Here is a 25,499-nt window from a genome sequence, read left to right on the forward strand (position 1 = left end):
TATAGCAATTAGTGAAATAGACTTCAACATTCAACTCCCCAATGAAGAAAAAGTCAAATGCATGTGATATAACATCAGGCAGTGATCAGTGCTTTGCAGAAAAATAAACTGGGTAGAGGACCAGGAAATCAGTTCCTGCTGATGGTGGCACTTTAAAAGAGTGGTCCAGGTGGCTTCCCGAGACATATATGTTGAGCAGAGGGAGGAAGCAGCCCTGTCAGTGTTCAGGGAGGAGCATTCCAGGCAGAGGGGAGTGCAGAGGGCCTGGGGTGCGTGGACGCCTGACATGTCCAAGGAGAAGAAGGTGGGCCAGTCAGTGAATGGGGAGGGGCAGGGAAGGAAAAAAAATGAAACCTGGATTGGGAATAAATTAGAGTCTTACAGGCCAAGGCAGAACTCCAAGAATTGTAGAACTGTATGTATTATCCCCTGTCCCAACAAGGCTGCATAACAAACCATCCTGAAGCCTGGGGCTTGAAGCGGTCACAGTCCATCATTGCTCCCAAACCTCTGGTTGGCTGCATGGAGCTTCTCAGCTTGACTGAACTGGACTGAACAGCTCTTCCGGTCCAGCCAGGGCTCACATGCACCTGGGTGTGGCCACTGGAGGGTCTTGGTTGGTTGGACTGGGGTGACCACCTTGCTCCTTGCTCTCCCCTCCTCCATCAGGTGAGATAGGGCTTCTGGCCAGGGCACAGTTGGGCCATGAATGAGGCAGAGACATGGAAGACCTCATGAGGCCCAGGCTTGAATGGAGCAAGGCACTTCTTGAATTCTGTTGGCCAAAGCAAAGCTCAGTGTCTGCCTGGTTTCAGGGGATAGGGACGTTAACTCTGTCTCCAGCTAAGAGGAGCCAAGAAGTCATGTCAGCAAGAATGTAGATGTGGTGCAGGGCAGGGAGCCCCAAATCAGGGCTTAGGCTGGGAGGGTTCTTGGCTTTGCCCAAGGGAGAATTCAAGGGCAAGCTGGTGGTGGTAGCAGCTTTTACTGAAGCGTCTGTGCATAGCAGCGGCAGAGGTCCTGCTCCTTGCAGAGCAAGGCTACCTCACAGGCCGTGCACCTAGAGTAGTGGCTCAGAGGTGACTCTGAAGTTGGATTTAAGCCAGGTTTTAATTACATGCCAATTAAGGGGCAGGTTATGCAGCAAATTATTGGAAAATGGTGATAACTTCTGGATGGCTGGGTCATTGCCATGGAAAGGGGTAGTAACTTCTGGGTGTTGCCATGGCAATGGTCAACAGACATGGCACTGTGGGTGCGTCTCATGGGAAGGTGCTTCTGCCTGGGACCTGATTTAGCTAGTCCTGTTTGGTCCCAATTCTAAGCCTCATCTCTTACCTTCCTACCTCAGATGCAGGGGGCGACTGTGGCATAGTTTTGCACTCCGTTTGTGTCAGATGCCATTGGAATTGAGAGAGGATGTGTGTCTGGCTTTGCTTTGTAGAGAGTCACTCCAGTGGCCACACAGAAAAAATCAGGAGTGGAAGCAGGGACCCCACTGGGAGCCGTGTCCTGATGTGAGATAATGGGGGCTTCCACCGAGTCAGGGTGAGGAGAAGCACGCAGGCTCAGGGTGCAGGCTCGGAGTGTGTCTTCAAGGTGGAATCAACAGGGTCTGCTGATGGACTGGACGTGGAGTGTGAGAGGCGGGAAGGAGTCAGGACGTGAGTTTTTTGGGCAGCAATGGTGTCGTCTGCTGCGACAGGGAAACCTAGGGATGTGCGGCTCAGGGTCGGGGCATCACCACATGTGGGAGATGGCGAGCATAGTGACCCCTGGATCCTCGGGGTGGGAGAACTCCAGGTTCCCACTCTACGGACCTCCCGGCTGATCCTCAAGAAACCCACGTTGTTCCATTAGTAGATGACAGGTGCAGTAGAACAGTAGAAGTGGCTCACTTGGGTTAAAGCATGATGCTCAGGCAGTCATCACCACGGCTTTTCATCCCAAACCCCGTGGTCACCATTCTCATCTCGCACCTGACGCATCTTGTGTCTTCCACGTCCTAAAGTGACTGGGGGGCAGGGGGCGGTGTGCAGCCTGTGAATGAAGACTGCTTGTCCTGTGTTCATGGAGGTAATTAACAGCTGTGGAGCTGTGCCAGTGTGCATTCAGGGCCTCTCTGAACTGATAATTAGCCCACTGGTCACATTCATATGCGGGCTTTTTTGTTTCCAAATATCGCTGATGTGCCGTCTGTCTTAATAGTGATCATCCAGTTTAGCTAAAGACAACGTGCCCTGCTTCCCTGCAGCCCATGACTGGTTATGCACAGAAACACATGGTGTATTCATTTATTTTTTGTTGTTGTTTTTTCTCTGAGAAGGAGTCTCGCTCTGTCACCCAGGCTGGAGTGCAGTGGTATGATCTGGGTTCACTGCAACCTCCGCCTGCCACGTTCAAGTGATTCTCCTGCCTCAGCCTCCTGAGTAGCTGGGATTACAGGTGCCCGCCACCACGCCCAGCTAATTTTTGTATTTTTAGTAGAGATGTGGTTTCACCATGTTGGTCAGGCTGGTCTCGAACTCCTGACCTCGTGATGTGCCCATCTTGGCCTCTCAAAGTGCTGGGATTACAGGTATGAGCCACTGCATCCGGCCCACATGGTTCTTTTCAAGCCCTTTTTGACTGTATTGTGGGGGCTGCCAAGTAATTTTCACTTGAAGAGTCAGAAAAGTATGTCCAGATATGCAGATTTTAAAGGGAAATGGATTTGTTCACCTCAGGCACTGGCTTCCTGAAGAATTTCAAAGCCTGCAGTACTTGCCCTGATTAAAACCTATATAACAAACCTGTACATGTGTCCCTGAACCTAAAATAAAACTTAAAAAAAAAGAAATCTAGTTGGACCCACACCCAAAGACATATTCATTCAAAAATATTGAGCAACCACTTTGTGTCAAACACTTTCTTGTTTCTGGAAAAAGTGATCTAAATCCATGCCCTTGGTCCTGGTGGAGAGTTGATAAATTAATGTGCAGGTCAGGTGGGGAAGTGAGAAGGGATGAAGGGTGATAGTCACGGAAGAGCTGGTTTACATTTAGTGGTTGGGGAGACCTCACTGTGGTGAGTCCTTTGAGCAGAGACCTGGGTGAAGCCAGGGAGGGAGCTGTGCAGAAGTGCAAAGGCCCTGGGGCAGACGGTGAGTGCCTGCTGTGTCTGAGAAGCGTGTGGAAGTCCGAGGAGCAGGAGCAGAACGAACGCGGGGAAACAGTTAGAAGATGAGGTCAGATGAGGGAGATGACTTGGAGCAGATCACTTAAAGCTTTTGAAGGCCAAGATAAGGATGTTGGCTCTTTTCTTCCTGAGTGAGATCGGAAGCCATTAGAGGGTTTCAACAGCAGAATGATGTGATCTAACCTGAATTTGTAAGGAATTATGTCTGCAACTCTGTAGAGGTGTAGTACACAAGAGGAGGTGCAGGAAGACCCGCACAGAGCTACACCTGTTAGCTATTGCTGTATCACAAAGCACCCTGATGTGGTTTGGCTCTATGTCCCCACCCAAATCTCACGTTGAATTGTAGTTCTCAATGTGGGGGAAGAGACCTGGTGGCAGATGATTGGATCATGTGGGCAGACTTCCCCCTTGCTGTTCTTGTGATAGTGAGTGAGTTCTCACAAGATTTCTTGGTTTAGAAGTGTGTAGCCCCTCCTGCTTCATGCTCTTTCCTGTTGCCATGTGAAGATGTGCCTGCATTTCCTTTGCCTTCTGCCATAACTGTAAGTTTCCTGAGGCTTCCCCAGCCATGCCTCCTGTACAGCCCGAGGAACTGTGAGTCAGTTAAACCTCTTTTCTTCATAAATTACTCAGTTTTAGGTATGTCTTTATAGCAGTGTGAGAATGGACTAATGTGACCCCAAAATTCAGTGGCTGAGATGAGTGATTTGTGTTGATGTCTCATGGCTGTGTTGGTTGACTGGGCAGCTACATGGTTCTCACCTGGGGTCTCCTCTTGGATAGTTACGCTTAGATGGCAACTGAAGTTGCAGTCATCCGCAGCCTTGGCTGGCTCTTTGCCTGCATGTTGTCCTCTCCTGAGTTGGCTAGAAGAGAGGGGACAGGCCAGGTATTTCTCTCCTCATGTGGCCTGTCCACAGGCTAGCTTGGGTTTCCTCACAGCCTGGTGGATTCGGGGTCAGAATTCCTCCACAGTGGCTGAGTCCCCCCAGAGCAAAGACCTCACGAGCCCTAAGCAAAAGCTACAAGGCTACTTATGACTCAGCTTTGGAAGTCCCTTCTGCCAGGTCCTGCTGGAGAGAAGACAGGTGTAGGTCTGGATTCAAGGTGAGGGGATGCCACAGGGGCATGCGTAGTGGGGTGTGGGGTCCATTGTGGAGAAGTGGCATCCTTGGAGACCAGCTGCAGAAAAGCTTTTGAAATCATCCAGGTGAGCGATGGTAGAGGCTTGGACCAGAGTGGTGGATTCGATGAGAACTGTCAGGTTCTTGATGCAGTTTGAAGGTGGAGGTAACAGGATGCTGACAGATTGACTTTGGCTTAAGCAAGAAAATCCAAGGATGATTTGAAGGCCTTGTAGTCTGAGCAAGATTAAGAAGAAAGTGGCATTGATGACGTGCAGAGGACTCAGGGATGCGTGGTGAGGGGACCAGAGGAGGTGGGAGGAAGTCAAGAGCTCAGCGTAGGACCCGGTGTGGGATGCCCACGCAGCATCCAAAGGGAGAAGTCACGTAGGCAGGAAGATGTCCCCTTCTGGAGTTAGGGAGACATACGGCTGGAGATGGGCATTTAGGAGTCCTCAGCTTAGAGCTGGTGTTTAAAAGTATGTGCCTGGAGAGACTGTAGATACAGAAGAGAAGCAGTGGTGAGGGGTTTACTTCTATTCTGAAAACTGACACCGTTTGGGTCAGGCCTGTGTGATCTGGCCATGGCTGCCTCTCCAGCTTCATCCACCACCGCCCTTCTCCTCCTCACTGTGGCTTACGGCTCCTTTCAGCTCTCCCAGCAGACACGTCCCATCCTACCTCCAGGCCTAGGCGTTTGCTGTGTCTGCTGTCCAGATTGCGTTTGTCCCGTTGCCTTCCAAGAGACGAGAAGCTCAGTAGTCTTGGAGTGGACCTGCCTCCCCTCTTCCAGCTGTCCCCGGTGAGGGCAGAATGGAAGTGAAGAGCCAGCCAAGCCTGCAGATGACTCCAACTTAAGTTGCCATCTGAGCACAACTGCTTGGAGACCCCAAGTGAGAACCACGTGGCTCAGCCCAGTCACCCACAAAGCCATGAGATGTCATATCTTTTCCTGCTTATCAGTGTATCCCTAGTATCTATCCTGGGAGGGAGAAACCATACTATCAATGTTTAGGGACGGAATGAGTGAGTGACAGACACAGGCTGTTCTTAAGTCTGTGCAGTGAAGCTAGTCACTGCTAAGCCACCTGCTAACAATATCTGTCACCTTTACCACGACCGTCAGGGCCATTCTACCTAATACCGTGTGTCCCCTGGAGGCCCTGCTCCACCCTGCAGCCACAGCCACCCCGTTAAAACTGAAATCCAGTCATGCCTCTCTCCTGTGTAACACCTACCAATTGCTTTGCATTGCACAGAGATAAAAACCTAAACCTACTACCTGCACTCTCTGGCCCCACCTAGTCCTTCAGCCTAGACTCTTCCTGTGCCCCCTTCCACCGTGTACCCACATGCCCTGTCTGTCTTTGTCTTTCTGGAACATACTCACTTATTTCCACTCCAGGGAATTTGCACTGAGTGTTGTTTTGTTTTGTTTTGTTTTGTTTTAATTTGGAATGCTGTTTCCCTCAGCACGTTGTATTTCTGATTCCTGGCTTATTGGGCCTGTTTCATGTTGCTTTCCTGGCCATCTGGTCTAAAGGACCAGATATATACTGATTGGACTCGATATATACTGATTGATCGATGAGTTAGTAACTGAGCAAGTACATGCATGAATGAGTGAGGGGTTGAGAGATTGCCTGGCTGAACCGACCAGCACTGCAGACACTTGCTGCCTTCGCAGAGAATGACTGAGCAACTGGAGGCCTGGAGTCAGTGCTGCCTTCGTGGAGAATGACTGGGCAGTCAGAGGCCTGGAGTCAGGATGCTTCTCTGCAGAGGTTACTTCTCTGGGGCTCACAGGTGACTCTATAAAGTCACATCTACAGATCAATCTGCAGTTTCTTTCTGGAATAGACAGACTCTCTCCAAGGGGAGTCAACACTGGAGAGTTCGTGATTTCCAGCATCTCCTCAGCCTGGGCGGGTGTCGGACAAGGATTTCTCCACCCCACACTCCTTGTTGCATTTAACTCATAGTCAGTCCTCCATTTAGGTCCTGGCACAGGAGTCTGATCAAAACATCCAGCACTCCTCTGAAGCAGGGTCCCTATCAGAAGTGAGCGCATTGTGATAAACAAAATGCTTTTTATTCTCTAGCTTCTCAGATTCAAGTAAAAAACACATTGGGCTTTTTTACTAACTGCAAAACAAAACAAAACAAAACAAAAAAAGTCTCATGTGTTTTTCACGTGAGTTCCTATTGCCTGATACTCAAGACATTCTGGGTCCTCAACCTCTCCCCAGCTCCTGGGTAAAGGAACCGCAGTCTATGGGGCTTCACTCACAGCAATGGCCAGAGCGTCTCTCCAGCCCCTTCTCCGTGGCCCGTGAGACGCTTCTGTTCTTCAGATGTGGTAGAGCGACGGCTGCTTTTATTTTAGAGTCCTGGCAGGGAAGAACGGTTTAACTTCACACTCACAAGGTTTAACTTCAGAGAGCTCAGTCTAGAAGCAATTAGAGGCAGGGGCCGGCGCAACCACCAGAGGCTGTGAGCAGGATCAGTGGTCACGGAGCCCAGGGAGCAGAAGGCAGGTGAGAAGCTTCTGGACGGAGGGGTGGGTTGAATCGGCCTCTCCCCATGTCTCTCCCCACACACCTGGGTGTGGGGCCTAGTTTGGAAATAGGGTGTTTGGAGATGTAAGCAGGTAAAGGTGAGGTCACACATCAGGGCGGGCCCTCATCCAGTGACAGGCTTTGTAAGAGAAAGGAGAGGGGAGTTTGGATAGAGGCACAGATGCTCAGGGAGGAAGCCACGCATGGATGGAAGCAGAGATCAGAGCGATATGACCATGAGCCACGGAGTGCCCAGGAGATTGGAGAGGCGGGGAGGAGCCTGCCCTGGAGCCTTCAGAGGGTGCGTGGCCCCGTCCGCACCTTGACTGAGGACTTCCGGCCTCCAGGGCTTGAGAGGATGGGTTACTGCTGTTTTAAACCCCCAGTTTATGGCCCTTTGCTGCTGCGGGCCTCGTGGACTCACAGGGTGAGAAGCGGGGCCTGTCGGGGGAGCCAGATGCACATCCCAGTCTCTCTTCACTCCACTCAGTGATGTCGGGGCGGTTGTGGTCTGATGGCCTGGGCAGAACACCTTGAGGGTCCCACTCCTCAGGGACAGGACAGGAGTCCCGACGTGCAGAGAGGTGCGCGGTACTCCTTGGCTCCTCTGCGTAGCCTGCAGCTGAGAGAAAGGTGTGCGTGAAGGAGGCCATCACAGGCAGGAAACCATCATGTGGTCACTTTCTGGGGAGTGGCTCTGTCCATAGCTGCTGGGGGCCCGGCACAGAAGGGGGCTCAGGGTGCTGGGGCCATGAGCTTTCATGAGGCGCCACTGTGTGCTGGTCTCCCATGGACAGAAGCATCCCTCCTGCAGGAAGTGGCTGGAGCCTTCCCCCTCACAGCCTCCTCTACCCCAGAGCTGCTCAGCAGGGCTGCTGAGACCGGAGTGAGGACAGTGAGATGGTGGATTAGTTCGTTTTCATGCTGCTAATAAAGACATACCCGAGATTGGGTAATTTATATGGGAAAGAGGTTTAATGGACTCACCATTCCACGTGGCTGGGGAGGCCTCACAATCATGGTGGAAGGTGAAAAGCATGTATCACGCGGTGGCAGTCAAGAGAAGAGAAGGGAATGAGAATCAAGGGAAAGGGGTTTCCCCTGATAAAACCTTCAGCTCTGGTGAGACTTACTACCACGAGAACAGTGTGGGGGAAACCGCCCCCATGATCCAATGATCTCCCACCAGGTCCCTCCCAGAACACATGGGAATTGCTGGAGTTACTATTCAAGATGAGACTCGGGTGGGGCACAGCGAAACCATGTCAGATGGCTACAGGCATGGACGTACTCTCCGCCATGGTCTACAATGCTTTACAGTTTAGGGCCAATGAGTCAGCGGCAGAATCCTCACCCACCCTAGGGAGACATTCCTGTTGATTTCAGTAGCCTAACCTAATTCAAAGACTTTGGGCTTTTAGTTAGAACAGTCTGGGTTCAAATTTGAATGCGATCGTTAACTAGTTGTTTACATGCGATCAAGCGAACTAATTTCTGGGAACTGTGGTATCCTCTCCTCTTTAAAGTGGCCATAAAGTACCTTTCTAGATGTAAGGGTTCAAAGCATAGAATGTGCCCAGTGATCTAACACAGTGGCTGGTGCTGGAGAGGTTGGTGATCAAGAATAGCTAATACTGGGAGCGATTTCGCCGATACACACCCTCAAAGGAATCTACTAGGATAGACAGAAGGATAGCCAGTTACCATGCCAGATGTTCGGAGTAAAATGAGAAGCAAACCCAAGCTTATTTCTGTTTTCATGAAACTTAACCTTCTGCTGGGGTGGGAGGAGCACAGAAAAAAATCAGGTCATCTAGCAAATAGATAAGAATTTCAGACACGGAGGAAGACGGTGATGATAAGCCAGGGTTACCTGAAGGGTGAAGGGAGCGCAGGGCACCCTGCACATGTCTGTTAGGGGTGACGCTTCAGCTGAGGCCCATGTGACAACAACGGCCTGGCCAAGCAACGTCCCTGGGGAATTCTCACAGGGGCAAGAGGAGACAATGGGTAGCACCGAGGCGGGAGCCACTAGGGTATGTGCCAGCATGGCTGAGGGCGTGGCCCAGGGCAGGTGTCCAGAGGCATGAATCCAGGCAGATGGGGACAAGTGAAGCAGCTCTCCTCATCATTTTGGGGGATGCAGAGGGTCCGCTGTGCTTCCCCATAGGACGCCCAAGTCCTAAATCTATGTACTTGTGAATATGACCTTATTTGGAAATGAGTCTTTGCAGGTGTCATCAAGATAAGGTCATGCTGGAGTAGGGCAGACCCTAAACCCAAGGACTGTTGTCCTTATAGAAGAAGAGGCACAGAGACACCAAGGGGATGGGAGTGAGGTGTCTTCTGGTCAAAGATCACCAGCCACACCAGCAGCTGGAGTGGGGCATGGAGCGGCTTCTCCCTCAGAGGTTCCAGGAGAGGAGCCGGCCCTGCTGACACCTGGATTTCAGCCTTCCGTCCTCCAGAGCTGTGAGAGGAAACCTTCCATTGTCGTAAGCAGGAGTGCCAGTTGTGGTACTTTGGGACGCAGTGGTCATGAACGCATCCCTTTCCCACACACGGTCAAGTGCTCTGGACAGCAGGGAAGGGGTATCCCAAGTAACCAGCACACTGGGCTGGAGTGTGGGTCCCGGAGGCCTCCGTGGGTTCCCTGACTCCTACTTTGCACTTTCTCTCTTTCTCTTTTTCTATCTCTCTCTTTCTTTCTTTCTTTTTTTTTTTTGAGACAGCGTCTCACTCTGTCGCCCAGGCTGGAGTGCAGTGGGTAATCTCAGTTCACTGCAACCTCTGCCTCCCGGGTTCAAGCGATTCTCCTGCTTCAGCCTCCTGAGTAGCTGGGATTACGGGTGCCCACCACCAAGCCTGGCTAATTTTTGTATTTTGAGTAGAGATGGGGTTTCACCATGTTGGCCAGGCTGGTCTCGAACTCCTGACCTCAGATGATCTGCCTGCCTTGGCCTCCTAAAGTACTGGGATTACAGCCACTGCGCCCAGCCCTACTTTGCACGTTCAAAGCACGTTTGCATCCACCGTCTTACTGTGAGACTGTGTGGAGGCAGCGGCAGAGCAGTGCAGGGAGAACCCATGGTGACAGGGAGGCGCCAACTTCCAGGCCTGACGCTTGCTGGGGTCTGGAGTGGCCTCCAGGAGGGCCAGGGCAGGGTCTGTCCTTCTGAATCGTTCTGTCCCTGTCCCCAGCGCAGTGATACAGAATGAGTGCTCTGTCCCAGAGTGTGGGATGTACTCACAAGGGGCTGAGTCATCTCCGTGAGCCTCGGTTTACCCATCTGTCATAAGCTTGTATTTTTATATCCTCACCCGATCGATGCTTGTCTTTCCCACTGGGATGTTCGCCCCCCACAAGCCGGGGCCTCTCAGCTTTGTGTCCACCATGTCTCCAACGCCTGTCAGGCCACCTGGACGCAGCTGGTGCTCAGGAAACACTGTACAGAGGAGAGCAACAGAAAGGGCGGATATCCGGGCAAATGGAACAGGCTAGACCAGGCTGTTTTTCTCCTCGTAGGCTCTTTCATATGCATAAATGATGCTTCAAAGAAAACGGAGAACACTCTGATGGGGTTTCAGTTATATAGATGGAAGATGTAAGAATTCCACTTGGAAGGGCAAGTTTTAATTCTGAGTAGATTATTTAAATTTAAATATGTATTTTGAATTCCCTGGGGCAACCACTGAGAGTGACATAAAAACATATAGAACAGCACTCCCCGGAACATAGAGCAGCCCTCCCGGGAACACAGAACAGCCCTCCCGGGAACATAGAACAGCCCTCCACGGGAACATAGAACGGTCCTCCCCGGAACATAGAACAGTCCTCCGTGGAACACAGAACGGCACTGCAGAACATAAAACAGCCCTCCTCTGGAATATAGAACAGCCCTCCGCGGGAACATAGAATGACACTCCCCTGGAACATAGCACTCTGTGGAACATAGAACGGCACTCCGAGGCCGGGCGCGGTGGCTCAAGCCTGTAATCCCAGCACTTTGGGAGGCCGAGACGGGTGGATCACGAGGTCAGGAGATCGAGACCATCCTGGCTAACATGGTGAAACCCCGTCTCTACTAAAAAAAATACAAAAAACAAGCCGGGTGAGGTGGCGGTGCCTGTAGTCCCAGCTACTCGGGAGGCTGAGGCAGGAGAATGGCGTGAACCCAGGAGGCGGAGCTTGTAGTGAGTTGAGATCCGGCCACTGCACTCCAGCCCGGGCAACAGAGCGAGACTCCGTCTCAAAAAAAAAAAAAAAAAAAAAAAAAGAACAGCCCTCCGCTGGAACATAGAACGGCACTCTGAGGAACATAGAACAGCACTCCGCGGAGTATAGAATGGCACTCCACAGAATATAGAACAGCACTCTGTGGAGACATTAAAATTGAAAACCAGGCTGGGCGTGGTGGCTCCCACCTATAATCCCAGCAGGCTGAGGTGTGCAGATCACCTGAGGTCAGGAGTTTGAGACTAGCCTGGTCAACATGGTGAAACCCCATCTCTACTAAAAATACAAAAATTAACCAGACGTGGTGGTACATGCCTGTAATTCCAGCTACTCGGGAGGCTGAAGTGTGAGAATTGCTTGAACCCAGGAGGTGGAGGTTGCAGTGAGCCAAGATCGCGCCATTGCACTCCAGTCTGGGTGACAGAGCGAGACTCCATCTCAAAAACAAAACAAAACAAAATGAACAAAAAGAAATAACAAAAAAACAGAAGGCAGGAAAGGGGAGATCAAATAATGAAAATGGGAGGGAACTAACAGAAGCCAAATCATAAAGTGGCAGACCTAAATAAAACTTAGTGATATTTACATGAAACATAGTTCCTGTGCCGATCACTTTGTTTTTTTGTTTTGTTTTGTTTTGTTTTGAGATAGGATCTCAGTCTCTCCCCCAGGCTGGAGTGCAGTGCATTCCTAGGCGCACTGCAGCCTTAACCTCCTGGGCTCAAGCCATCCTCCTGCCTGAGCCCCAGTCCCCTGAGAAGCTGGGACTACAGGTGTTTGCCACCACACTTGGCAAATTTTTTGTATTTTTAGTAGATATGGGGTTTTGCCATATTGCTAGGCTAGTCTCAAACTTCCGGACTCAAGCAATCCACCTGCCTCGGCCTCCCAAAGTGCTGGGATTACAGGCGTGAGCTACCACACCTGGCCTCTGTACCAATCCCTTTGAATCTAACATTTAATCTCATTCTTGCAACAACCTAGGAAGGATGGTGCTTTTTGCTGCCATTCAATAAATGTGAAACCTGAGGTTCAGAGAGGTACCTAACTCGCCCCAGGGCACAAAGCCTGTACACGTTGGAAATGGCATTGAACACAGGTCCAGCTGATAGGATCCCCTCCACCTGGCTGGCCAAAATCGCGGGCTCACAGCCGGAACCACTGGAGCATGACAGAAACCGTGTGTGAGAAAAATAACCCTCCCAAAGCAGCATGGGATGAGTGCTGCCGCCCCTGCGTCTCCGGGATTCATCAAGGCCAGAGGAGAAGGAGGGAGGCTTTAGGATCAAAGACTAATTAAGACTCAGGAAAATCTCTCTCTCTTTTTTTGCTTTTTTTCCCAAAGGAACTCCTAACGATCCATTTCTTTCCCAGTTTGAGAAACTAACATACTTTGGCTGAAATAGACTTCACTGAATTCACAGGACTGTTTTCCACGTTCATTCTCATTCTGAATGAGTGTGACTTCTGTGGCTGGGGCAGAGAGTCATGATGCCATGAAAACAAACAGCTTTAAAGACCTTGTCTTTCTCGCTTTTGCAGACGTGGGTTCTGTGAGTGCTTGCATTCTTTCTGCCAGGTGCTGGGTGAAAGGAAATCATGTGTACATACATGCTTCATTATTTCTACCATGCATAGCAGATCCCACTAATGTGACATTCAAAGTGTCGCCGTTAACTCCTGTTAGGGGAAATTGCTTTTTCCTTAATTTCTTCGCTCGGGCAAGGCGGCATCCAAAGCAGAGGACAAGTCCACCTTTGATCTGACGTTGAGGAGATAATTCAGTTTGCTCCAGGTTTGTTCGTTCCGTGTCACATCCGAGACTTTCCCTGGGAAAGCGGCACCCTGACATTTGTAGGCAGCTTAAGCGCTGGCGTGAATGTCGACAGCCGGCTATAAATATCGCTGCTTTAAAAATAAATCCTGCCATAGGCAGAGTGTTCCAGACTGCATTTTTGGCCGTGGTGCATAATCCTGAGTCCTTTTCAGATGTGAAGCCTCCCCATGAATGACAGCGTGTGCCCTGGGAAGGTCTCTGTGCGGGCAAGCGGAAGCCTGGTGCCAAGGTGTGGTGGGATTCTGTCTTTGGGCGAAACGTGGGGTTTTCAGACTCCCGTTGGGAGTCCCTGAGCCCTTTGTGCTCCCAGGAACAGAGAGAATCCTAGTTGCTTGTGGAAGTCGTGCGAATGAAAGTACAGTTGCCCCCCAGGAGAAGTGCAGATGGCTCTGCCCCAGCCGTGTGACAGAGGCACGGTGTGCATGGTGGCCTGAGAACTCTGGAAGGAAGGAGGCGGAGTGACTTGGGGGCACTGCAGAAAAGGTTCTCATGTGTACTGCCTTGCAGAGAGTCCCAGCAAATATCAGCACATCCCACAAATATGAGAGAGGTCCTGGAGGAGACCTCTTAGACAGTAGAGAGCGAAGACAGTGGAGAGAGTGTGAGCTGGGCTCGCTAGGTGCAAATCCTGGCTTGAGCCTTTACTAGCTGGGCAAACTTGAACACGTTACTCAACCTCTCTGCGCCTTGGTTTCCTTCTCTGTAAATGGGAATGAAAATATCGCCTGCTTCAAGAATTGTGCAGATTAAATGGGTGATATGTGTTCAGTACTTAGCATAACAGTACTTCTAGAACTTAGTAATCTTCAGATGTGTTTAGGTAAGCATGTGGAGGCTGACGTCTGGAGCTGGGCTAGGTCTCAGGCAGGTTCTCTGGGAAAACTGTGCCAGCAGTGTGCATACAGGAATAAGAACACCATTTTCCCACCAGTTGTAGGTGGTGACCTATGATAAACACTAACGTGGGTTTGGATTGTTGCCACACACAGGGCTCGGGAGCTGCCGTGCAGCCCGTTTCCTACTTTGCTCCCGACCCTCCCACTGAACTCTGAGCACATCTCCCTCTTTTATGGTGTGGCTGAGTTCCAGGGTGAGTTGGCATTTGGCCTCTGTTTTGGTCCTGTGGACTGGCTGGTAAGCCAAGAGGTTTACTGCAGCCCCACCGTGGCCGGTTCTGTTGCTGAATGCACAGGTCTCAGCCTTCACACCACAGGTGTCCTGCAGACGAGGTTATTTTCCTTGAATAAGGTTGTTTATGGCCAGTGACTTTCATCTTAGGACCTTGTTTCCTGGCCCTTGGAGAGAAATGGCAGCTGGAACTTACCAGACCTGCCTTTGTCCCTGTGCTATTACAACTCTGAGGTAAACCAAGCACGTCTATCCCCACCCCCATCTCCCTGTGCTCCAATGTATACTTCTGCTGCCAGTTCATTAAAGTAGCTATCAGCCCAGGATTGTCTGACAGCTGGGACCGGAACAAGCTTCCCTACTTGGGAAGAAGCATCAAAACTGTTTTTTTTTTATAGGAAAGTTTCAAGCAAACTAAGGGATAGTAAAAAATCCAAGCTAAATTGTAGGTAAGTAAACAAAAACATTATCAGATTGTACCTTTTCCTGGACAGATTTATTTTCTGCTTTGTAGTTGGTAGCAAAATCAGCATTTCAGTGAGGTTTTTTTTTTTTAACTTAAAATTGTTACAGTAAGTCTATGAAGCAGGTTTGAATTTAGTTATAACAACTCAAGTGAAAGGGACAACACAGGAACAGTTGTTGAAACAGAACAACCCCCCTCAAAATTACTTAGTTCACTTTTCTTTTCTTTTTTTTTTTTTTGAGACAGAATCTCGCTCTGTCGCCAGGCTGGAGTGCAGTGGCTCTATCTCAGCTCACTGTAACCTCCGTTTCCCGAGTTCAAGCAGTTCCCCTGCCTCACCCTCCGGAGTAGCTGGGACTACAGGTGTCTGCCACCACGCCTGGCTAATTTTTTGTATTTTTAGTAGAGACGGGGTTTCACCATGTTGGCCAGGATGGTCTTGATCTCCTGACCTCATGATCTGCCCACCTCGGCCTCCCAAAGTGCTTAATTCACTTTTAAGGCGCTCATTTTGAAAGAGGGGTATAAATGTGTCATCGATTTGGAGTTGGTTTCATCCTTTTCCTTCAGTCTACCAGTCAGACTTCAGTCAAAAAGCAGGAGCCAGCCAAGGCATTTCAGATGGAGGGACATTAATACAGGGGATTGGTGACACACGGGATGGAAGAGCTAAGAAGCCAAATGGCTGCATTGTGAAGCTGGCATCACCTCTAAGGCTGAAGGGACAATGGGGGTGATGACAATCTCAGGAGCAGAGACCATGGATTAGAGACGGACAGGAAATGGAGCCACTACCAGAGACAACTCAGGAGGCAGAAAAAGAGGGAGAAATCCCTGGCTTCCCTCTGGCCAATGCTGCCTGTTGACTGATCACCCAGAAACAGAGGGCGAGGGCGTCTGGGAAGTTTAGCTCTTTCTGATATTGAGCAAAACAAGAGAAGGAGACAGAGTAGATCTGAGAGCCATGAGGCAGTTGATTGGCATACTAAGGTGAGATCTAGGCTGGGGTGCAGGGTTACCCAAAGCCAAGTTGCCATGGGATTCCATCCTGCCCTCATCCAAGTGTACACATGCTGAGATTCCCACCAGTCTATCCTATGTGTGTTGCTTTTATGTAGGCTGTAAAAGTAGGCAAGGCACAGTCTACCAGTTGTTTCCATTATTTCAGAGACAAAGATAAAAGTTACATGACAACATGGTAAAATATAGGACATGAAAGAATTGTTTAGTTGTGTGCATTCACGTGGGCTCTTAGCTATCCCAATGTTATTCAGAAATCCCTGCCAGGGATGTTTAAGCTCAACTCCCCATGCTAGCCGTAAGTTCTCTAGGAGTCATCTCTCTGGACCTTTCCAGAAAGCAGAGCCAAGAGCCCATCTCTGCAGAATCCACCAGTGTCTATACATGCATCGGTTCTTCTCAGCTAATCTGTCTGACTCTGGTGAAGCATTGTGTTTCTGCAAATTAGAAGGGAAGTCTGGTCTCAGTTTCTCACAGTAACCCCTCTGTATGCTGTCTTCTTGATTCCCTGTATCTCTGCAGACCAAAGCCCAGGAGAGTCCCCAGTTTCTGCTCTTTCCTGATCCATCTCTCATCCTCCCCGAGGCAGTGAGCACAGAAAGGAGCCCTTAGGATGGGAAGTGGGAGGGGAATGGAGGAGAAATAGAGGGTCAGTGATAGAAAGAAACACTGATTAATATCTCAGCCTTGCAACACTGATTTTTCCATAGATGTTTCAACAGAGACATGCACAGTGGCTACATTTAGAAAAGTAACGCTGTGCAGAATGAATCAGTATGTCCTCATGCCAGGATGGATGGATATATTTAGCAAGTCCGTGTGTTTGTGAGCCTTGTCTATTTCTCTGTTTTTGGCTACTTCGTAGACCTCACTAATATTAAACTCATGGCCCTTACCACCCCCTGACCGAGCTATCTTTTCCCCCACCATCCACCTAACACCACGAATTTCAGCCTTTGCAGCCAATATCTCTCCTATTTTTGGCTTACATTTTTTTTTGCCATCCACTTCACTCTCCCCTCCTCAGTCTCAAAGCCCATCTCCAAGAGAGGTTTTATTATAGCTGCGTGACTAACTCTGCCAGTGTGATGGCCTCCAGGAGAACCAGCTTATGTCTCTGGTTCACAGTTTTGACTGTGGGTTTGGTGAAATGTGGAATCTTTGGTAGTGAGGATCCAGCCTTCTCTAGGCTCCTCAAGTGTTAAAGTCTGGTTTCCCGACAGCCACGGGATGGATCCTCTACTCATAATCATTGCTTTAATTCCACTTAGAAAATGTGAATTAGACTCCTGCTGCCTGTGGAGTGCGCACACGGACATGGAACCATTTCTAGTCCAGTTGAGAAAGTTAGAATTACATGAAATTAATCAGAATAGTACAAAGCAGGTTACAGCATTGCTGCAGAGTCATGTTGGAGGCTGTGAGGGATGGAGAGCGGGGAGTGTGGGCTGGGGGCATGGGAAAGATGTTCTAGGTGAGAGGCCTCACCTTTGCTATCATTGATTCTGCCTCAGCACATGTCAGAGGCTGTTCTGGGCTGGGGGTGCACCAGCAGACAGGGAAGTAAGTCCTGTAATCCTGTGGTTCTCATGGACAAGGGTAGGGAGTGGCATGGAAAGGATGACATAAAATAAACATGTAAATAAAATAATCTCTGGTCACTGGTCAGGACACTTGCCATGTCTTTGTCCATTTTGTGTTGCTATAAAGAAATACCTGAGACTGGGTAATTTGTAAAGAAAAGAAGCATATTTGTCTCACAGTTCTGCAGGCTGTACAAGCATGGCACCAGCATCTGCTCAGCTTCTGGTGAGGCCTCAGGAAGCTTCCAGACATGGCAGAAGGCAAAGTGGGAGCAGGTGTACCACATGGTGAGTGAGGTAGCAAGAGACAGGGAGTCAGAGTCAGGTTCTCTTAAACAACCAGCTCTCCAGTGAACTCAGAGTAAGAACTCACTTATCACTATGTAGAGGGCACCAAGCCATTCATGAGGGCTACGCCACCATGACCCAGACCCTCCCACCAGGCTCCACCTCCAACACAGGGATCACATTTCAACATGAGGTTTGGAGGGAACACATCCTAAATTCCGTCATGCCGTGAAGGGCTGGCCATGTGGTGATGCAGGGACAAGCATGTCAGGCAGCAGGAGTGGCACTTGCTAAGACCTGGAGTTGGGGATGACCTTGACGTGGTCTTGGAACTGAGCAGAAGCCAGTGTGGCAAAAGCACAGCGAGGAAGGGGCAGAGGCGAGAGGTGAAGGCAGAGAAGAGGCTGGATCACAGGGGAGCCTGTTGGCTGCAGCCAGAAGTCTGGATTTTGTACCCAGTGCAGTTGGCAGCCTTTGTGCTGTTGAAGGAGAATGGCTGTGGGGCAATCTCTGGTGCAGCCAGTGGCTCTGGAGAAGCAGGAAATCAAGGATGACTCTCAGCTTTGCATCTGGAGGAGCTGAGGGGACGGTGGTGTCCTTGGCTGAGATGGCACAGCTTGGGGAGGGAACTTGTTTGAGGAAGAAAATCAAGAATTCTATTTCGGACAGGCTAAATTTGAGCTTCCTCCCGTACATCCATGTGGGGATGATGAGTAGGCAGTTGGGTATGAGTTGGGAGGGCGCGGGGATGAAGGGTTCATTTGGAATTATGTGGCAATTATAACCTCAAAGCTGGCTAAGATCACCTAAGGAACGGTATAAATAGAGCCGTGGCCCCTCCAGGATTTAGAGATCAGCAGGAGGTCATTGCAGAGGTCAGGGAGGGAGACCAGGTCAGTGCGGCCACGGGGGCCAGAGTCCAGGGCATGTCCAGGAGGAGCAGCCCTGGCGTCAGGTGCTGCTGAGGGATTTGGTCCAGTCAGGGCAGGAAAGTGGCCATGGGCTCGGGCCGCAGGGACTCCTCGGCTGCCTTACTGGGAGAATCTCAGCCAAGTGACATGAAGGAGGCTGACTGGAAGGGCTGGAAGAGCGCATGGGAGGGGAGGCCGTAGGGGAGTGAGCAGAACCGATCCTGTAAGAAGTTTTGTTGAGACAGGAAGCAGATACATGGGCAGTGGCTGGAGGGGGATGAGGGCTTTGCAGAAACAGGTAAGATTTGGAGAGATGGATGCTGAAACCAAAACAAGCCCCAGCAAACCTTGTTCTCCCAGCCATGGCATCTGTGATGAAACTGAGGCTGTCCTCAAGGGCTGAGTGCTTCTCCCACTCACACCTTTCTGACAGCTGCTTCGTACGGACTTGGTTCATTAACCGTAGAAATACAAAGGCTTCTTCACTGCACTTGTTTCCATCCATCTGATCTATAAACCCTCGTCTCACTGGCATCCCGAAGCCAGAGCCCAGCATACCATCTGCCACCCCTTTCTCCTCGGTGACTCTGAGGCCACAGGACCATGCCCTGAGCTGTTTTGGTGCCTGGTGAATCTACCTAGCGAGTCCTGATGGGGAAGGTGGTGCCCTCTCACTAACAACTTCCTGCCCAGAGCTAAATAAAGATGATACAGGCTGCCTTTGGCAGTGCCCCCTTCCAAAATAAAGAGAAGCACAAAATTAGCAAGAATTAAACCAAAATGGCAGAATTAAGCAGCTGCACAACTGGCCACCCAGGCCAGGTGGGCCACGAGGGAGTCAAAAGCTGCTTCTCTGCCCGGCCCCCATAGTGCTCCGAGAGGACAGTGGCTGGTGTTAAGTCATCTCAACGCAGAAGTGGGGCAGTGGCTGGGAGCAGACTGGCCATGAGTTCCCACCTTCTCATGGGCCATGTTCCAGCTGTGGCTTTCAGCCCTTGCTCAGCTTCCCTGAGTCCATTGCTCTGCTGGGAAGCAGTGACCACAGCACCCAACCCTCAGCCTTAAATGAGACAGTGCCTGGGCAGGCATCGTGCCCTGCATACAGTAGGTGCTTAATAAATGGCAGCGGCCACATTCCGATTTCTCACCGTCATTTTGCCAATGCGGCTGTAGCTGTCCGTCATCCTGTTGGTGCAGCCGTGGTTGCCTCGTGAGTCCCTCCCTCCCACCCTGGAGTTTAAGTGGCATCAACAGGGCTATACACGTCCAGTGGGAAAGGGTTTCTCCTCTTGGGACTAAAACATAACACAGAGAACTTAATAGAGGCCAGGTACTATTCTAGCTCAGGTAAAATTCAAAACACCTCTATGAAGTAGGTGTTAATTAATAATTAACATTAGTTATTTCATTAATTACTAATTGTAAAAGAATAGTGTTGAAAAATTAATCCAAAAGAAGAACATGGAGACCAGAGAAGTTAAGTAACTACTCTAAGGCCACATAGCGGGCCAGTATCAGAGCTGGTATTTGAGCCCAGGTGTTCAGGCTCTTTAATGGCTTTTGCTAACATGAAAAGCTGGGAGCACCTTTCCCCCAACCTTCCCTGCCAGCCCCTGATGTGGGGAGTGTGGAGAGCTCCAGGGGCTGGGAGGAGGCCCATGCAGCTAGAGACGGGGGTGGTGGGGACAGCAGTGGGACTGAGCTCTGAAGGCCACGAGGGTGGCAGTTTGAGGATTTGGCATCTGTGCTGAGTGACCTGTTGTGGGGACAGGGACACAGTGGGGCAAGGTGCCTGCCCATGTTTTGGGGGGAGGAACACACAGCAGGCAAGAGCCATCCAGTGTGTTGGGGGTGGGGGTGCTCAGGAGGAAAATACGGCGGGTGGAGAACGTGGCATGTCCAGGAGGGGCTGGGAGGCCACCAGACTTCACTGTGAAGTGGCATTTGGGCGAAGGCTGGAAGGCGAGAGTCGGGCTGGCAGGGAGAGCAACACGTGCGAAGGTCCAGAGGTGGGCACCGGTCTGCTCTTTGGAAACAGTGAGAAAACCAGGGTGTCACAGTGGGGCGTGAGAGGCAGGCAGGTGGCCCTGTGACAGCACGCCGCTTTACTCCCCACCGAGGGGCTCTGAGCTGGGATGTGACATGGGGTCAGGGGTCCACCTCGGGGGGCGTCGGGCTCCTTCCGGCCGAGGACACTAAGTGACGGTCGCCGGCAGACTCTGCAGAGACGTTTCTTCCCCAGTCTGTCCTTCCATTGGGACATTGTCCATGCCAGCGAGCCAGTGTCTGGGGGAACTTTTGGGGGCTTTCCAGGAGCCGCAGAGGCCCTCGCAGCCCCTGTTAGTGGCATGGCTCAGGGACACATCTAGGTGGGGGCAGGGGCTCCGGGCACTGCGTCCAGGTGGGGATGGGGGCTCCGGGCACCGTGTCTAGGTGAGGGTGGGGGCTCCGGGTACCGCGTCCAGGTGGGGACGGGGGCTCTGGGCACCGTGTCTAGGTGAGGGTGGGGGCTCTGGGCACTGTGCTGTCCTGCCTTCCACCCACAGCTGCGTGGGGCTCTGTCTCTGGTTTGGGCCATTGTTTAGCACCATCTTGGTGGGGGGCTTCCCTGGCCCTCTCAGCTGATGGGCCAGACCCCAGCTGGACAGCAGCTCCCATCCCCTTTAATTATAAAAAATAAAAGTATATATTATATATATATGTATATATATATATTTTGAGACAGAGTCTCGCTCTGTCACCCAGGCTGGAGTGCAGTGGCCGGATCTCAGCTCACTGCAAGCTCCACCTCCCGGGTTTACGCCATTCTCCTGCCTCAGCCTCCCGAGTAGCTGGGACTACAGGCCCCCACCACCTCGCCTGGCTAGTTTTTTGTATTTTTTAGTAGAGATGGGGTTTCACCATGTTTGCCAGGATGGTCTCGATCTCCTGACCTCGTGATCCGCCCGTCTCGGCCTCCCAAAGTGCTGGGATTACAGGCTTGAGCGCCCGGCCAAAAGTATATTTTTTAACAGTTTATTTTTTCTATTTTTCCCCTTTTATTTAATTTTTTACAATTTTTGTGGCTGCATAGTAGGTGCATGCATTTGTGAACTGGGCTTTATTTGTTCATAACCCTTAGGACCACCCGACCCCATGGTTCTTAGGACCGCTTGACCCCGCAGTCACCATGCTTAGGACTGCTGACCCGTGTCCACACACACAATTGGTGTATTTGGATGAGGTCTGTCCCCTCCCCTGCAGAATGTGAGCTCCAAGAGAGCTGGTTTTGTTTTGCTTTTGTTTTGCGTTGCTGTAGCCTTCAGAATCCAGCAGGGTGCCTGGCACAAAACATAGTGCTTGTGAAATATTTGTTGAGTGAGTGAGTGAGCGAGTTCTCCTGGTGGAATGTGGCTGAAATCTCCTCCTCATATCAGATTGAGGCAGGTGTTGGGATGTAGGAAATGGCCACTCCTGGAAGTCCAGGACCTCAGATGTCATTTGGGTGCTTCCGCCCCCCTCCATGCCACACTCAGACCCTTCTCATTTCACTCATCTGCCTTCATGCTCTGCCCCCACCCTTGGGGTGTTCTCTCATGAAGACATGGTTGTCCTGTTCCGTGTCCCCAGCTTCTTGGCGTCTAGTAGGTGCTCAATAAATGTCAGTCCGATGAACGAATATCCAGGAGAAGCAATGAATGAATAAATGGAGTAGAAACAGTCCTCTCTGGAGCTGGAAGCCCCACACGGACGGCCTCATGAGGGTCTGCAGAGACTGGCCATCCTGAGGACCTCCGGGACCCTCATGGGGAAACCCGACCCCAGAGGAAAGCCCCACCGCACCGACGTGGCAGCCGGGGTTTGGGGAAGAGTTCCCAACACTTCTCAGGAGCTTGGAGAATTCCTGGCATCTCTCAGGGCTTTGTCGGTTTGTCCGTCTCGGTGGCTTGTCCCCGTCCTCCTAAAAACACCCTGCAACGTGTGCAGCTGGTTTGCACTCACAGTGAGCTGGTGGCGGGCGGGGGGGAGGCTGAGGCTCTTGGAAAGAGACCGTTAGAAATGGCGAGGCCCAAATGGGCTGACAGCCCAGCGGGGCGGGGAGAGCCTTGTGCCAAGGTGGATCTCGGGAGGACTGAGCAGCAAATACCCAGGGCTCCTTCCTGGAGGACCAGGCCTGCCCGGGCTCAGAACTGGAGTGAACGTGGGAAAATACAAGCACGGTGTTTCCCTGGGACCCATCAGGCCCCAGCGTGAACCGGCGATGGCCACTGACCGTGGAGCCCATGTTTCATGGGGTTTGTTCATGTTCTGGGGAATTCCATTTTCTCAGGATCCTGGGTTCTTGTGAGAGTTCCCATAGCAACAGTGAAACCCCCAGATGTCTGTGGGGGTGCAGGGTAATTACAGCTTCCGAGTTCACTGGAAGCCTCTTCTGGAGACAGCAGAGAGGATGCCGAGGTTATTCAGCTTAACAAGGTGGATGAACCGGCACGTGAGGCCTCCGTGCCTGAAACACAGGCCGGGAGGAAGACTTCACTTTTTAAACACAAACAAAATATCCCACCAACCACAGCAGTTTGCAGAATGAAAAGTGGAGGCCTTCCCCACCCTCAGTTAAAGTGGTTCTGTTTCAAGGTACTTCCCAGAAGAAAGGAGCTTTCGGTGGCCGCAGGTAGGGCTACCTTTGGGAAACTGGCAAGAAGAATGTAATCGGCCTGTCTGCCTCTTCCCACGGGGCCCCACACCCCTCCCCCAGAGCCTGGGTGCCCCCTGCCCTTGCCGCCTGCCAGTCTCAGCAGGGACTCCCTCGCCTCCCCATTGCCAGGCTCATCTTTCCAGCTCAGGCTGAGTCAGCAGCGGCCTCAGGAAACCACGCTAACTTTCTCTTGGACGCGTGTGTCCGACCTCATGACTCGCAAAGGCTACAGGCCTTTAGGACTCCAAAACTAAATAAAAATGAGTAAAGGTGGCTCATGCCTGTAATCTCAGCACTTTGGGAGGCCTAGATAGGCGGATCCCCTGAGGTCAGGAGTTTGAGACCAGCCTGACCAACATGGTGAAACCCCGTCTCTGCTAAAAAGACAAAAATTAGCCAGGCGTGGTGGTGGGCACCTGTAATCCCAGCTAGTAGGGAGGCTGAGGCACGAAAATAGCTTGAATCCAGGAGGCAGAGGCTACAGTGAGCCAAGATCCTGCCACTGCACTCCAGCCTGGGTGACAGAGCGAGACTCCGTCTCAAAAAAATAAAAATAAAAAATAAATAAAAATGAGTAAAAGACTAAAAATCAATAGAATTGTAAAATAATAAATACATTAAAATAATGAATAAATGACCAACCAGTTCCAGCCCAGGAAGAAAGTTCCCCGTGCCCCGCTGGGCCAAGGCACCCGCTTGCTTTAGGACCTGGGTCATCTGTGCGGCCCTCGGATGTCAGGGTATGCAGGGGGGCAAGTCTGTGGGGCAGTGGCCATCGGGGGTGTACGCCCTCAAAAGGGGCAGCTCCCACTCCCTTCTCAGTCCTTTTCTGGAGGCATGCATGGCCAACTCTTCCCATTTTTGAAGGAATCTGGACTTTTATAGAAAAGACCCAGATTTTAAAATGTTGACCACGAAGTCGCCACACACACACACACACACACATATATATGAATGAAAGGAAATGACAGTGAAATTGCAGCATTTTGCAGCTGGTTGTCCAAGCCCCCAGGAGTGGCTTGGGGGCCCCAGGAAATGTTTTCTGTGACTGTTCCCAGTATGACTGTATGACTGCTTGCCCGCTGTGGCCTTTTCTACCCCATGCCATTTCCCATGCGATGGTGACTCTGGGCCCGTGAGACCCGTCAGAGGGAGGGAAGGGCACACCGAGGGCGAGTAGGTGAGAGTTAAACTGTGGCGCTGGGGATTTAGCGCTGTCCCTCCAAGCAGGACAGACAGATTGTCAGGAGGAGGGGACAGAGCCAGGAATACGGCTCCTCCTCTCTGCTCCAGAAAATGGGCCTGGCCAATGGGGGCCACCTTGCAACCTTTCCAGAGGGGGTAGGCGAAGGAATCTGGACTCCTGGGTCTGAGTGCTCTGGTTCACCGGAGTTGGCAGTCAGGACCAGAGCCTGAGGTTTGGAAGCTCCCGGGAGGGTGAGGACTCTGGGTTTGCATTCCGAATGGGTGTCCACTTCCCAGCTGTGTGATGGGCAACGATGACTTCCTGTGCCTCAGTTTCCCTCTCTGTCAAATGAGGCTACTTATAGAACCTACCTCGTAGGCTGATGATGGGGATATATGACTTGAATGCAGATAAAACCTTGAACCAGTGCCGGGCACATAGGACAACAACAGTAAGCCTTTGCTGTTACATACAAAGGACCTGGGCAAAAAAGGCAGAGGAGGGAGATGAAGTCTTTCAAAACAAGCAAAAAGAGGAAAGTCACCTTTGCATGAGAACAGGGTTATGCTCAAACGCTCGCTGCATTTGGAACCTGAGGAGGAGAAGTGGCAGGTGGAGGGCTTGTTCATGTCACGGCTCCCCCATCGAGAGTGCCGCCTCTGGAAGCACGGAGGTGGGTGCCCCGTGGGGTGGCGAAGGGCTGCTCTGGAGTGACTGGGCTGAGTCAGAGCCCACTTGGTGCAGGGTATAGGATGCATGCCTGTGGGCACAGGCTGCCCTGCTCAGCCAGGCCTCTCTCTGTCCCCACAGCATATGCGAGAGGCGGCTGAACGGCGGCAGCAGCTGGAGTTGGAGCATGAGCAGGCCCTGGCTGTTCTCAGCGCCAAGCAGCAGGAAATTGACCTTCTGCAGAAGGTAAGTGGCAGGCAGCCGGGTGCAGCGTGTGAGGCAAGGAGTCCGCGGGTGGGCCGGGGATCCCCGGTGTGGTGGAACGGCCGACCTGCAGCCTCGGCTCCCAGGCCTCTTCCTCTCTCTCCTTGCACTGAAGGATTCAGAGTCATTTCTGCTTTCCTGCTCTGGTGTTTCTTAAGTAGACCTGTGTTTGTGTTTTACAAAGCAAAAGCGGATCCAAAGCTCTAACCTCTGATGCTGGTGAGGCTGTAGGGAAACGCACATGCGTAGAGATGGCTGGCAGGGCATGAATTGCTTCCACTTCTGGAAAAAGCAATGTGCTGCATCTGTTTAAACTAAAAGTGCACACAGAGGGTGACCCTGCCACCTCCATCCTGGACCTCCATCCTGGACA

At 51.3% G+C, this 25,499-nt stretch overlaps 1 protein-coding gene across 5 annotated transcripts in view; it reads left to right on the top strand.

The window, feature by feature from the left end:
• Positions 1-25,499, top strand: part of RIMBP2 (RIMS binding protein 2) — a 332,648-nt gene that overhangs the window by 224,733 nt on the left and 82,416 nt on the right. For all 5 annotated transcript variants that reach the window (XM_033220100.1, XM_033220104.1, XM_033220103.1 and 2 more), the window contains exon 5: positions 25,004-25,108. In XM_033220100.1, coding sequence (XP_033075991.1) covers positions 25,007-25,108 — 102 coding nt within the window. In that variant the 5' untranslated portion in view covers positions 25,004-25,006. The remainder of the gene's footprint in view (positions 1-25,003; positions 25,109-25,499) is intronic.

Source organism: Trachypithecus francoisi, unplaced genomic scaffold, assembly GCF_009764315.1.
Source record: "Trachypithecus francoisi isolate TF-2019V2 unplaced genomic scaffold, Tfra_2.0 Lachesis_group11, whole genome shotgun sequence".
In the NCBI taxonomy this organism is placed as follows: Eukaryota; Metazoa; Chordata; class Mammalia; order Primates; family Cercopithecidae; genus Trachypithecus; species Trachypithecus francoisi.